This window comes from Lycium ferocissimum, chromosome 11, assembly GCF_029784015.1.
Source record: "Lycium ferocissimum isolate CSIRO_LF1 chromosome 11, AGI_CSIRO_Lferr_CH_V1, whole genome shotgun sequence".
In the NCBI taxonomy this organism is placed as follows: Eukaryota; Viridiplantae; Streptophyta; class Magnoliopsida; order Solanales; family Solanaceae; genus Lycium; species Lycium ferocissimum.
The window spans coordinates 43,161,398-43,176,031 of NC_081352.1; the positions used below are offsets into that span (position 1 = coordinate 43,161,398).

General features: G+C 33.9%; 2 protein-coding genes, 2 non-coding genes and 1 pseudogene across 4 annotated transcripts; 2 read left to right on the forward strand and 3 right to left on the reverse strand.

Annotated features, from left to right (window-relative positions):
* Nucleotides 1–118: 118 nt before the first annotated feature.
* On the reverse strand, nucleotides 119–1,233 carry LOC132038373 (homeobox-leucine zipper protein HAT14-like). Its single transcript, XM_059429048.1, has 3 exons — nucleotides 919–1,233; nucleotides 476–555; nucleotides 119–365 (listed from the first exon to the last, which is right to left on the reverse strand). Exons 1-3 carry the CDS (start codon nucleotides 1,231–1,233, stop codon nucleotides 119–121), a joined length of 642 nt encoding a protein of 213 aa, XP_059285031.1.
* A 1,119-nt stretch (nucleotides 1,234–2,352) lies between these two features.
* TRNAD-GUC (transfer RNA aspartic acid (anticodon GUC)) lies at nucleotides 2,353–2,424 on the forward strand. Its single transcript has one exon. It is a non-coding gene; the product is annotated as a tRNA-Asp (tRNA).
* Nucleotides 2,425–4,671: 2,247 nt separating this feature from the next.
* LOC132037360 (QWRF motif-containing protein 3) lies at nucleotides 4,672–7,541 on the forward strand. Its single transcript, XM_059427860.1, has 6 exons — nucleotides 4,672–5,877; nucleotides 6,276–6,395; nucleotides 6,489–6,605; nucleotides 6,862–6,951; nucleotides 7,052–7,159; nucleotides 7,265–7,541. The coding sequence occupies exons 1-6, from the start codon at nucleotides 4,714–4,716 to the stop codon at nucleotides 7,355–7,357; spliced, it is 1,692 nt and encodes a 563-aa protein (XP_059283843.1). The 5' UTR covers nucleotides 4,672–4,713; the 3' UTR covers nucleotides 7,358–7,541.
* A 387-nt stretch (nucleotides 7,542–7,928) lies between these two features.
* On the reverse strand, nucleotides 7,929–11,607 carry LOC132037162 (uncharacterized; annotated as a pseudogene).
* A 2,620-nt stretch (nucleotides 11,608–14,227) lies between these two features.
* TRNAY-GUA (transfer RNA tyrosine (anticodon GUA)) lies at nucleotides 14,228–14,320 on the reverse strand. Its single transcript has 2 exons — nucleotides 14,284–14,320; nucleotides 14,228–14,263 (listed from the first exon to the last, which is right to left on the reverse strand). It is a non-coding gene; the product is annotated as a tRNA-Tyr (tRNA).
* Between the last annotated feature and the right edge of the window lie 314 nt (nucleotides 14,321–14,634).

A 14,634-nucleotide genomic window follows, 5' to 3' on the forward strand; every position in this document is an offset into this window, starting at 1 on the left:
TCTTCATCTATATTAGCATGTCATTCTTTGTTTTAAATAATGACTTTGTGGTGAATCATATTTTTTCTTAAAATTGATATAAATATTGTCTGAATTTGCTATTTTGGACATAGCATTACTAGCCACTTTTTGGCCCTGTTTCATGTTTTTCATCAGTTTCACTTCTTGAAATTTTCTGGCATGATGAACACAGAGCCAGTGTCCTTGTCTTAGGAAGTTGAAGATGGAATGGTGTCGTCCGTTGATCAATCTTGATTGATCTTAGCTCTTGCAACTCTTTCTTTAGCCTATTATTTTCATCATTCAGACTCTGGCACCACTTCTTCAAGAACTCACAGTCTACTTCTGTTTGCTTCAGTTTAGTCCTTTATAACATATCATCAAATTTTACAATTAAAAATAAAATAAAATCAAGAAACAGTTATATATAAATAGAGAAATATGAAATTGAGATGGTAAATCGGATTTTAATTACCTTGCTCTTCTATTCTGAAACCAAACTTCTACTTGACGTGGCTTGAGTTTTAATTTGGCTGCAAGTTCTTGTTTTTGGCCCTGCATATCAATCAAAAGCCTATCATTATTATTAACTCGCACTAGTTAAAACACCCCACAATCTTTTTTGAAAAGCACATACAAAAAGATAACGTTTAACTTCAATAATCCTCAAACTAAGGCAGGTTAACTGCTATAATCAGTGGCGGATTCAGGAATTTCACTAACAGGATCCAAAATATAAAGAAGTGAACACTGGAAGAAGCCAAGGAGATTCAACATATACACATTAAAAAAAAAGATTTTAACCAATCTACATATTGCAATTTCCGACAAAAGGGTGTCAATTGAATCTTTTTAATCCTTTCAACCTATATAAGTTAAATCCAGTAAGATATATAAACTCTAAGTTATTAATGATACCATTGCTAGTGTGGCATGCCGTTTGAAACTGTCTTCAAGCAAAGTGGACTGTTCTTTGGTAAGCCTCAGTTTCTTCCTCATACCATTCTTCTTGATCACATTCTTAAAATTATTGTAATTTTCAGAAGTTTTTGAGCTGGACCCATCAATCTTGCTTGTGCCATTATCACTAGAATGAAGAGGAACAATAGATAGATCTAGACATACAATCTTGTTATGTTCTTGTTGGTTCTGTTTTGGTAATGAGTGATGATCACTTGTGGCAAGTCCAAGTGTGAGCCTGGTGTCACAAGCTTCATTATCATTATTTGCCATATTGGCACAGAGAAAAGGATGAGATGGAGTGGCCTTTGCTAGGAAGCACCCAATAGGGTTACCAGACACCGAACGGGAAACAAAAAAAAAAATAGAGAGAAGGATGAGTGAATATTATGGTATGATTTGAGAATAGTACTGAAACTGTTCCTTGAACAGGATCTTTATATGGTAAAAGTATGTTTAGTTTCAGAAAATGAATGAGATTGATTAATTGTGTATTGATTATACAAGTCATTAAAGTTTGTAGAAGAGAGGAGTGAAATAATAATTAAGCATGAGTTAATGATAATTATGGCAGGCGTTAAAACTATTGACTCCTCTAAGGAGACCAATAACTTACTTTGAACAAGACTTTGTTTGACTTGCCCCCAGTTTCCCAGAATGATTTTGATATATTCAAAGGGCTTTTCCTATTCCAATTACGTATTCTTTTATTGCGTATAGAAAATCTTAATACATTTATGATTCTCATAAATTAATGAGATAGGATTCATACATTTCGTTACGATAAGAATAATTCAGGTCAAAAAGAATTATATGTAATGAGGTACTAATTGCCTAGGTGAGGACTCGGGGTGGTGATTTAAACGTTAGAAATAAATTTTCTCCAGTAGATAGCATTAGATTAAAATAAGAATCTCATTAGTTTGGAATGAGTTTATACAACACAAATTATCATGGCCTTCATAACAATAATAAGTGAATAACAACGACAACAACAATGAGGTGTCATTGATTATGGAAAACAATTTAATAAATACGGGTAAAGCTATTTGCTATCGAATTGACCCATGTGATCTAGCACTTCCCCGGATCTCTCATATAGCAGGAACTTAGTGCACCGGGCTTCCCTAACAATGATAACATATTTTCTTCAGTATTCGATCGGATGTTAATAAAAATCTCGACAATTGCTATTTGAGGCGAAATGTTGAATGTAATTGTATTGCCCTAAATGTAGTGCGATCTAGACACACTATCAAGTCTGGAAACAGATACTTCTCTAGCCGAAAATACAGAATACATATAGAAATAAGATAGCAAGAGTGTTTATTTGGATTCTCTTCTCCGGCTTGATATAGGACAATGAAATAAAATGACCTCTAAAGTAACAAGGTCGTTGTAGTATAGTGGTAAGTATTCCCGCCTGTCACGCGGGTGACCCGGGTTCGATCCCCGGCAACGGCTTTTTTCTATTTTTCCTACATCTTTTTTTAGGTGTTCTTTTAGTTTTCTAATGAGTTTCTTTCCTTATACTCCCTCCCTCTCAAAATACTTGTCATGTTTTTCATTTACACATCTTTTAAAAAAACATTGATAAGAAAGCGTTTTGAGTATTTTACCCTCTTGAAAATATTTCACCTTGTAATATTTTTTAGTAAGGATGACAGGTATTTTGAAACAAATATTTTTAGTAAGGGCGACAAGTATTTCGAGACGGACGGAGTATCTTCACTAAATTTGATATTATGGCCACTGGGGAGTGCAAGATTATTTGTTTATGTGGCTTTCCAGTTTCTATGCTTGACGAAATGAACCAATCATAGAATTGCCCCTCAATGTGTCTTTCATAAATTAACACGACTCTTTTTCGTAAATTCAAAGAGGAAATTTTGCAAAGAATATGAATTATTAGTAGAAGTCTAATAGGCTAAACTAACCGTAATGAGATGATCAAAAATATTATGTTTTACGATTTAGCAGCTTCGATATTCCAACAGAAAAAGGATGTTGGAGTATTTTGATAACACACAAGACTCCTAATTGGTGAATAGGAAAAATTAACATACACCAGTTATTTATGTTTGCATTTAATTACTCTTAACAACAACATATTCAATGTAATTCCATAAGTGGACTTTGGAAAGAGTAGGATGTACAAAACCTTATCCCTACCTTTGTGGGGCAGAAATGATGTTTTCGGTAGACCCTCGACAATTTTAATTACTCTTTCATATTACAAATTATAGAATAAAACTACTATAAAGAATAATAGTTCAAAACTTGTTAAAGTGTTTGCATACAGTATTTCAAATTGCTTCTTCAACAATATATGCTTTTTGAGAAAAGTAATTTTGATATTTACTTTTAAAACTATTACAATCTGAAATGAGCTAGCTACATAGCGTACTTCAAAAACAATCATAAAAGACTAATAAATAAAGCATAAAGTTCGGAATAAATTAATAAAATAAAAAGGAGAAAGAATAGTAGTGCATTTGTTTTTCTTTGTTGTTGATTGTTTCACGTTTGTAGCCGTAGGGGGTGGGGGGTTAACTTTGAAGTATAGAACTAAGAATATTTAATTTTGCTTCTATGTAACTAACTTTATCCAAAACTTAGTTACAAGCAATACTTACCCCTTGGTTAAGACTTAAGAGATGTCACTGCAATTATATTAAGCTAATTTAACATTTTACAAAAATTTATAAAAGGTTTACTTATTTATTATTAGTATTATGGGAATAAACCAATTTTTAAAAATTAGTTATTGTCACAAAGATATCTCCTCTGCCAAAATATAAAGTTTTAATTTTTTTTTTTTTTTTACACCGTTAGGCCCCTATAGCTCAATGGTAGGGGAGTTTTTAAGCAACAGTGAAGTTGCCAATGTATGTATGACCTATAAATTATGAGTTCGATAGTAGAATTAGCTACCAATGACACTGTATTAAGGGTTATTTAATCTACATCACACCATCTTTGAAACTTTCGGCTCTTGTTTGGACATTTCGTGAACACTACTACCTCTTATCAGCATAGATATTGGCTAAACTCAATTCACCAAAACTTGAACAGATGAGAATAAATCACCTGGTGGTTTTGCCTCGGTCGAGATTTCAACTTGAGATCTCATGGTTCTCACTTCTCAATCCATTTCATTGACCATTAGACCATACCTTAGGTTGCAAGTGTATCCCTTTTTTTATCAGGTCACTCAAAAAAAAAAATTATAATCCACTTTAAATACACTTGATAGTGTAAAACACTTATTTTTAACATTGTATAAGTTAATCCCAAATTGAAAAGCCACCAAGTGGCACCTCTCCAGGTTCTGCTAATATATACTAAGAATGCCGGCTAAGCTAAACAAACAGAATCCTCAAACAACACTCCATTTTGATAAGATTAGTCCTTGATTTCTTCATGTCATTTGTTTCCTAACGTCTCTATCCAAGTCAACGAACTTTCAAAATTTCACTTGCACATCAAAAACCCAAATTTACCCTTTTCCCTTCTCACCAAAATCTCCCCATAAAAGACCCTTTTACGTAAATTCACACATCCATTCACCAGATACCCGGTAAACATGCCGGCTTAACATCTAATTTGCCGCCACATTTTAAGTGTTTGTTTTTAGTCTCATTCATTTTCGGTAACAAACCAAAAAACCAAACAAACAAAACCAAACAAACAAAAAACTATCTTCCCTAGTGACTTTATTGTGTGTTTGATAGTTAATATTTTGTTGTTACTATGAAGGAAAACGACTGTGAAAATATGGTTTCTGATCATTCATTGAAGCCTAAAAAACCAAAATCTAGAGAAGTAAGTTCAAGATATCTCTCTCCAACTTCAAATCATTCAATTCTTGATAATGAAAATCAGTCTCCACAAAGCATAGTGCCAAAACCAAGATCCTCTACTGATTCAAGAAAGCATAAAAGTCTTGAAAATTCAAGATTCATGGGTAAACTTTGGCCAGCTTCAACTTCAATGGTTGATACTCTTGGAAATCACTTAGGAAATGATAGGTTAAAAGACATCGAAGAGCAAAAAAACCGCGAAAATCCCAATTATCATCGTCTGTTTCTGAGTAAGCAAAAGAGCTGTACGGAGTTTAGTAGGTTTGAGAATGAAAAAGAAGAAAGGACGAAAGATAAACGTAGATCATTTTTTGGTGGATCAATGAGGAATACTGGAAAAATCAAATTTCCGGGGAGATTTTCAACTAATTCATCAAAGTCTTCAAATTTATCGGAAGATTATAGTGATCAATCTGTCCCCGGTAGACTTTCTGTTGATGCGAATTCCCTTCCACGAAGATGTAATTCTGCAAGAATTAGATCAGATTACGTATCAGATATAGTAAATGAATCTGAATCAGAATACAGTGACATCTGTTCAAACAACAGCTTTGATTCGCCTGTTATTGGTAGAAATATAGCACCATCATATATGGCACCAACATTAAGTTCAAGAAAAGCTGGTATTGAAGTTCCTTCGAAGTATATGCAAGATTCATTATCAAAATCACGAAGATGGAGTGCAGATTCCAGTGTTGCGAAACCAAATTCTCCAAATTTAGGACTCAAATCCAAGAGTAAAACTTCTAAATGGACTCTGTCACTTGGAAGGCCAAGTTCTCCTCCTGTTTTGATGGAAAATAAAGGGATTTTTACGTCGAATATGAAGCCTCCAACGAGTCCTTCAAAAGGGAAAAAAGTTGGGAATTTCCTTAGCATGGGGCTTGAATTGCTGAAAGGTAAGAAATTTTCTTCTGGTGCAGCATCTCCTCTTAGGCCAGGCATGACGGAGAGCGTTCATCATTTAAGGATACTTCATAATAAATTGTTGCAGTGGAGATATGTAAATGCCAGAGCTGATACTGTCCATCTCAATATCAGTAAACAAGCTCAGGTCAGTGGTGAAGCCTGGAAATTTTGCTATAGCGTTCAACAAATATATATATATATATATATATATATATATAGAGAGAGAGAGAGAGAGAGAGAGATAAAAAATAATATTTGATCTATATACGCAATACTATTTTATATATAAACAAATAAGTTTTCGAGACGTTTGGGTGTTCAATTGACCACCCTTCCGTCTAACTGATGCTTCATAAGAACTTCCTGCTAGTTGGCAATTCATTATGTGGCTTAAAAGATAATTACTTGTTTTGTTTGCTTACTTTCTTACTATTGAAATTTATTAGCTGCTTTTTATTAGTCTTTTTCCTTAATTTAAAATTTTGTAATGAGTACTAGGCCATAGTCCCATAATCAATTGATGAGTTTATTTGGTTTTCTCAGGCAAACTTAGTATATACTTGGGATGGTCTTATAAAATTGAGACAATCCGTGGTACAAAAGAAGCTGCAGCTACAGATGCAAAAGCTGGACATGAAATTGAGTTTTATTCATCATTCTCAAGTAAGAACTAATTACCCTTAACGAATATCAGTAAGACAGTAACAGAACCATTACAATAATTAAAGATATGATATTTGGGCATATATTGTGCAGATTAAGTTACTAGAAGCCTGGTTTTCTATGGAAAGACAACATTCTTCAGCAGTGTCAACATCCATAGATTGTTTACAGTCTGCAGTCTTTAGGGTTCCTCTCATTGAAGGAGCGACGGTAAGTCCAGTGGCGAACCAAAAAAAGTCGCCAAGGGTGTTCAAGATTTAATATATATATATATATATATATATATATATATGTCTAAAAAGTGTTTTTGATCCATATACACTATAACATTTTGTATACTTTAACATAATTTCCCACTGAAGGGTGTTCAACTAACCACCCTTCACTTTATGTAGCTACACCACACTAGTTCTATTTTCCTCTACCTTGAAAACAGAGGATTTAACTGACAACATTAAGCATGTAGGTGGAACCACAATCGGCTATTATTGCTCTTCAACATGCATCCGATGTATCTTCATCGATCAAGTTGAAATTATCCACTTTCTCATCAAGAGTAAGATTGGTTGCTTTAGATTCTTGCATTGCTTATATTGTTACGAATAGTACAGATGATATGAAGTAGAAAATAAGTTGTTGATGAAATTTTTGTTCAGGCAGAGAAAACTGCAGAAGTACTCAAGGAAATGGCAGAAGTAGTTGTACAAGAGAAATTGCTGTTAGAAGAATGCTTGGAGCTTTTCAAGAACGTTTCTGCACTAGAGGTTAATTGCTTGCATTATACAAAGTTCCTTATTTTAATTGAGATGCTATACTTGATAAGATTTGCATTTGAGTTCTCTTTTTAGATGTGTGTTTTGTATTGGCAGAGTCAAGAAAGCAATTTAAAATGCAGCATTATCCAATTAAGACTGCAACAAGAAAAGTACTGCAAAAAAGAGAAGGAAATGATATCTGCTTAATCATTTGATCTCAGCATACGGATGCTCAAAGATTTAACGCCAGAGATGGAGCCAAAATTTCAACTTTATAGGTTTTTGATTTCAATGATGACGTATAGTGTTCATAACTCAATTCTAAATTTTATATCTGTACATATTTAATGAATTTCTTAACATAAATACATTGTTTGAGCAAAAATTACGAGGTTCGACCAAATTCATATCAGGACTTCTACCTCTGCCCCAGTTTCACGTATTCTAGTAGCATTATTTTGTTGATTTTTCCACTATATGCATACAGCATATTCGTGACGTCCACAAAATTTAGTGCAAGCATGAAGATAGTACCATAGCCTTGCCTGCCATTTTTTTTTTCTTTCCCAATAAGCATTTTGTTACTCCTTTTTCTGTTAATCGATAGCAAAATGACGTTATTTTGTGCCAAGTTTTTTATAACAACTTGAAAACGAATATCAAAATTGGATTACTAATTTACTAGGTACGTATAGTTTTCTTTTCCCGATAGTCTAGAAACTCAGAATACATTCATAATTACCAATTGTGATTTTTGGGAAGAGAAATACAGTAGATGAGAACAAGTGGTATACAACTACAAGCTGGAAAAGGAATAAAGAGAAGGATACAGAAAGAAAAAACTATCATAAAGCTCAATTGAAGTGAGCAAATAGCTCAATGATTGGTTTATATACCCAAATATTTGGTCCTTAACTCCTGAATAATCAAATGCTAATCTACAACACCCTAAGGCTACAAACTTTGAAGGAATATCAAGAATTTTCTCGACTCTGTGAAGGGAGGGAATTAGCACAGGTAAGCAAGAGGTTGTAGAGGTTCTCTGCTGTGGGACGATCGTCTGGATCCTTCTCAGTACACCAACGATAAAGAGAGACGAGAAATCTCAGGATTCGAGACTCAGATTGTTTCTTGTCAAGGTCCGAGCCAGAACAAGACTTTGCTAGATCCTCTAGCTCTGCTTTGGATGCAGCCAGTACCTCTAGTTCTTCGGGCAGTTGTGGCCGTTTACCCAACTGAGGAGAATTGTGGATATCTAACTCAGATGACTCTGAGTAAGGAAGTTGCAGTGTTAACAATTCTAGAAGGACGCACCCAAAGGACCAAATATCAGCACCCAACCCATAGATTTTGCGCTTAGTCATCGCCTGAAAGACTGAAAGACCTCAGGAGCCATCCAACGAGGTGTACCAACACATACATCTGGAGGAGGACTTCCAATATGGGCAATGCAGCAAGTATGTAAGTATGAACGAAGTGGAATCGCAATATCAAAGTCACATAACTTTACTGTAGGGCTACCATCAACTCTCTTCTTATCCAAATCTATCAGGATGTTTTCACTTTTTATATCACAATATATGATATGCTTAGAATGCAACTCTATCAATGCACTTGCAACATCTCGGGCAATAAATACCGACAGCTCAACTGGAAGACGCTTCTCACCAGCATTAGATAGCTTATCTACATATTTCTTTAGAGAAACCCCTTTAATATGCTCCATCAAAATGGCAGACTGCAAACTTCGACTTGCTGAATTGCCATCTGATAAAGGAGCACATCTTGAAGATATTTGATGACCATAATATTTGACAATGCACGAACTGTTTAAGACAGACAACATCCTAACTTCTCCAATGCAGTTAAACTCAAAATTCTTAATCTCATCCGCCGAGGACTTGGATACCTCTAAAGTTCGCACCTTTGCCATGGTCTCAAGCGATCCCAATTTCCACTGGACCAGGGTTGAGGAAGGAGCTTTATGAATTTTATCAGAACCGGATAGAGAAGGAAAAGAACTAACTTGACCTGCACTACCACTATCTGGCACAACACGAACATTTATCCGGCTCAGTGGAACATACCTGCAAAAGTATTCTGGATCATTCTCTTCTCTGATATCAAGGGGACGACACGCATCAACTATCATTCGAACCCATGATTCACCCCTCTTTACCATAATCACATTCCATGCATGTGGTGAAAAATCCAAATAACCCTTAACAAGCTCACAAGATATTCGAGGTTCTATTCAGTCGCACAGGTACTTCATAAGCAAGGCCCTATGCCTACATACACCAAACTGCAAACTCCCAATTGGAACAATAACCGAATTTTGCCTTGATTTTATGGAGCGGAGTGCTTTCTCACAAAGATCAAGGAAAGGTATTGTATCTCCTAAGACACTAGAACTGTCTTTCGTGACATCATTTCCATTAGGGCATGTGCAGACAAAAGGCTTGCTATAGTTCGACCCCGATACTTCTTTTCTTGCCCTCTGTACAATATTGTATCTGTCACTTCCACCAAAATGATCCGAAACTAAAAGTGCAAGCAGCGATGCAACTTGCAAGTTGTTTACAGCAACATGTTCTCTATCTTTACAAAGACCATCTATCTTCTTAAAATGATAGATCAGTGCTTGAGCACGTAGAACAATGACATCCAGCATTTCATCTCTTTGCCTGTCAACTAAAATGACTTCCCGTGAATGAAGATGCAAATTCTGCTCATAACTCCAAAGTGGCATAAATGGACGATCTCGTCCAGCGTCATAAAAGCCATCTGGTAAATAATCATCAATACCACAGAAAGACATCATGCTGTATTTGCAGGATACCTCTGAATGATCATCCGTTGGTCTGCGGGTTTTGCATGGTTTTGGATTATCAATGACCCCATCGAGATGCCTTTTTGATTTTGGAGGACTCTAAGACACCTCAGAAGACGAGCTTTCCTCGACCATATCAGCAGCATCAGAAAGAGAAGCATCACAAGTTTTACAATTCTGAATATCTATGCATGTTTCAACGGAGTCAGGAGCAACAAATGAAGATCTTTCTACATAATGATCCTCCTTTAATCTGATATGTTCATCAACAACACTTAAAGATGTGAGGCCTTCTTCAGTAAACAGTTCTTCATCATTTGTGTCGTGATCCACTATGCTTGATGAGCCTTCTTCAGTAAACAGTTCTTCATCATTTGTGTCGTGATCCACTATGCTTGATGAGCCTTCCACCATAGAATCGTCAATTAGCTCAGAATGTTTGCAGGCAACATATCTCCTGCTGTTATTTAATCGCTCTTGACAAGCCTTCTGTTGCAAATAATACTTCCGCTTCGATCTCTTGGATTTTCTAGGCCGAAAACATTGATGATTGGGTGATGAGCCACATAAATGACCCGAAAATGTGATAGAAGCTCCATTTTGTGAATTCTCAGAAGATTCCTCCTGATCATAACCTTCAAGCACTACGTCCATTTCTGAAGACGAACTGGTGAAGTCATCCTCGGACAAATCTATGAAATTCCCCTCCAAATTGCAGCATACCCATGAAGGAATAGAACAACACCTAAGCAGTTTATTGTGCCGAAGATTGAGTCTCTGCAGATTATACATTGAAAGGAGATCAAGATTCTCCAAGGATGTTAATCTATTGTTAGAAAAGTCCAAACTCTCTAATCTTTGCAGAGAACATAACCCTGGAGGTACTTCAATCAATTTATTATTAGCAACCTTCAATAACAATAACGAGTTAAGATGAGTTATCTCAACAGGTAAATTCCTCATCTTATTGAATGAAAGATCCAGGTACTCCAAATTACTGAGACGCGCAATTTCTGGAGGCATGTATCTGATAGAAAAATGACATACTGAGAGCTTAGTCAAGCACTTAAGACCAGCAATATCTCTTAAAAGTAGTGGAAAAACTGAAGGCCTGGAAGGAACTTTACGTAGTTCCAATTCTTTCAACTTCTTTAATTTTTGCAAATCCAATCCATTCATCCCTGGCAATGACACCCTCACTTGCAAACTCTCTAGTTCAACCAAGTTACTTAACTCTTCTGTTGGAAACAAATTAACCTCATTCGCAAAGAATTTAAGTACCTTAACCTTCCCAAGTGCACCAATCGTCTTGGGAATCAAATTAAATACATTCTGGTACATGTACAAACTCTCAACCACACCACCCTCTACACCATACAACAATGGAAAATCCAAACTTTTACCAGAAATATCAAAACTTGAATCAAACATATTGCTCGAATTCTCCTCTAAACCCGTTAATTCAGAATTTTCACGTACATTCTTGGATGTAGCACTTTCAGGACCTTCTGAATCTTTGTCATCCATAGGGGTAGCTTGTATAAGAAAGAAAAATAATCAAGAACAAGAACAAGAACCCCACTTATATAGAGAGGAAATTTGTATAGCTTGTAAAAGAAAGAAACTGAAGGAAAATATTCTATTCATTGTAACGCTCTCTACAATCTCTGTACCCTGTTTATAATAGTACGAAAGCTACTTTAACTCAGGTAAACTTATTCCTAGCTAGACATGGATTAAATAAACTTGTAAATATCAAATCCTAAACAAATTTGATTTCGTACCACTTTGAGTTATTTTTTTCAAGAAACATAATCAAGAACGAGAACCCCACTAATATAGAGAGGAAATTAGAGAAGAACCGTGGAAGAGAAGAGAAACCCTGGAATCTTAAGGAAGAAAAGGGACTACGTTAAGTAGCTTGTCCAAATACTCCATGCATAAACCATTCACGAAAATTACCTAATTCATTTAACAAATTTAACAATTTATTGAGCTTTAACATATTTTCTTTAAAGTCTCAATTCTTGATTCTTCAATTTCTATACCTTCAGTTATTATTAAAATTCTAAAATTAAATTTTATATTTTCTTTTTATAAACAAACTCTTTATTGGATCAATAAATAAGGACTAAACAAAAATAATTAACTAACCTCATATTCACTTATGAAATAGTAACAAATTCAACCTAATAACCTATGAGGCTATCAGAAGAATAAATTAAGGGAAAACTACGTATATATACATGTTAGGGAGAAATATTTACGAAACGTGACGACAATTTTTCTTATTTACAAAACATAACGATATTTTACAAAACATGACTGATTTTCATATATTTTCGTTTTTTAATTTTATTTTCAGAAAATAATTTTTTTTTAAATATTTTTTTATTTTTAAAAAAAAAAATATTTTAAACTTAAAAAAAACAATTTTTTATATATATATATATATATATATTTGCTCAAAGGCTTAAAAAATTACCTCAAATTTTTATGTATGAAAAATGTATGAAATGTGTATGTATAAGCGAAATTTTTAATATAGTTTTTCATACACAAAATGTGAATGAAATTTTAAGTCTTGAGCGAGATATACACATTTTATACCATTCTCATACATAAACTTTGAGCGTAATGTTTAAGTCTTGACCAAGATATACACATTTCATACGTTTTTCATACACAAAATTTGAGTAAATTTTTTGAGCCTTGAGCAAGATATACACATTTCATACACAAAAATTTAAGCAATTATTTTAAGTCTTGAATGTTGTATCAAAGTTATATACAATGTTGTTGTAGTTGTATTAATTTTAGAGAAATCTAACATGAACTTTATACACGAAAATGTGAGCGAAATTCCAAGCGTTGAGCGAGATACAAATTTCATACCGTTTTCATACATACAATTGAGGTGATTTTTTAAGCCTTGAACGAGATATACACATTTTATACAGTTTTCATACTGTTTTCATACACTAAATTTTAAGCGAACATTTTAAGCCTTGAGTGAGATATAAACATTTCATACATAAATTTTTTAGCGAAAAAAAAATAAAAAAATTTTAAAAAAATATTTTTTTTTTTTTAAAAGTATGCTTGTTATAGGGTTTGTAATGTTATGTTTTGTAAATAGAAAACTATCGTCACGTTTCATAAATATTTCTCCTTAACATGTATATATACGTAATTTACCCATAAATTAACACTGAATGGTTACGCAAATTCATTTTTTTTGTGCGGATTACCCTTGAAAGGCACTGGTGTTTAATTTTTACCCCTCAAATTGGTGGTCTTTAATTTTTATCTTTCGTAAAAATTCCTTGGTTTCGAGTTCGAACCCTCGCTCAGTAAAAAATTTTAAAAAAAAATTGCAAGGCAGAGTTTCAAACTCTACCTTAACGTAGATTTTTTTTTTTTTTACTTAATTGAAATTTTACAAACTTCTACCTTAAGGTTTAACTTTTGCCCGAATAGGCTTAATTTTGGGTAAAAGTTTGCCTTAAGGCCTAACTTTGCTACAAACCTCTACCTTGCGAAATTACTTTTTTTTTTTAATTACTAAACTGAGGTTCGAACCCAGAACCTCGGGATATTAGGCGAAGGTCAAAAATTAAAGACCAACAATTTAAGGGACAAAAATTAAACACCAGTGCCTTTGAAGGGCAATCCGCACTAAAAAATGTATTATATTACTGGATTCATTGTATATATATGAATGAATTCACATATGTGAAGGCGGGTCTCTAATTAAATGTGCATGTAATTACTGTTACAACATAATATCTTCCATGCTATATTCTATGAAGACGAAACTATTCTATAAGAAAAATGTGAAAAAGGTTGATTATACAAATTTGTGAAAACCAAATTAGTCAAGAAAAATGTGAATAAACAGTTGCTTGTATATTTTTGTGAAAACCACACTTTTCAATAAGGAAAATGAGAGAAGTTGATTAGCTCAGTTCTATTTTTCAAAAAAAAATTATGTCACATAGTTGGTCAAATCTTGTCAATTTCTTTTATAGGACCTGTTAACAGTCAATAAAAAAAAATGAAAAAAGATTTATACACTTTTGTGAAAACCACACTATTCAAGGAAAATAAGGGAAGTTGATTTAGCTCAGATTTCTTTTGCCAAACTTTTGTTATGTTACATACTTGGTCAAATATTGTCAATTTCTTTTATAGGACCTGTTATTTCAAGTTAATCAAGTCAACAAAAAAAATGAAAAAAAAATTCCGACCTACCGGATTCGAACCAGTGACCTAAGGATTAGCTGTTAGGCATTGCCCACTACAGTCCTCCGCTCTACCAACTGAGCTAAGGTCGGTTACCAAAAGCCGACTACAACATTAAAAATTTATCAATGATTGTTGCTCCCTCTTTTTCAAAATAAGTGGTGTTTTTATCTTTCATTTTGTTTCAAAATAAATGGTATTTCACAAAATTAAGAAGGCATTAATATTTTTCTTCCAATTTTTACCTTCATTTAAAATATATGTAGTTTCACATATATTTTAAATGAAACGAGTGAACGATATTGGGATTTGTTTTTACAGCTACTGTCTATCATGTTTGGAGGGAAAGAAATGCTAGACGATTCCAACAAACAAGCAGAAGTAATATGGATAGAATGAGAGAAAT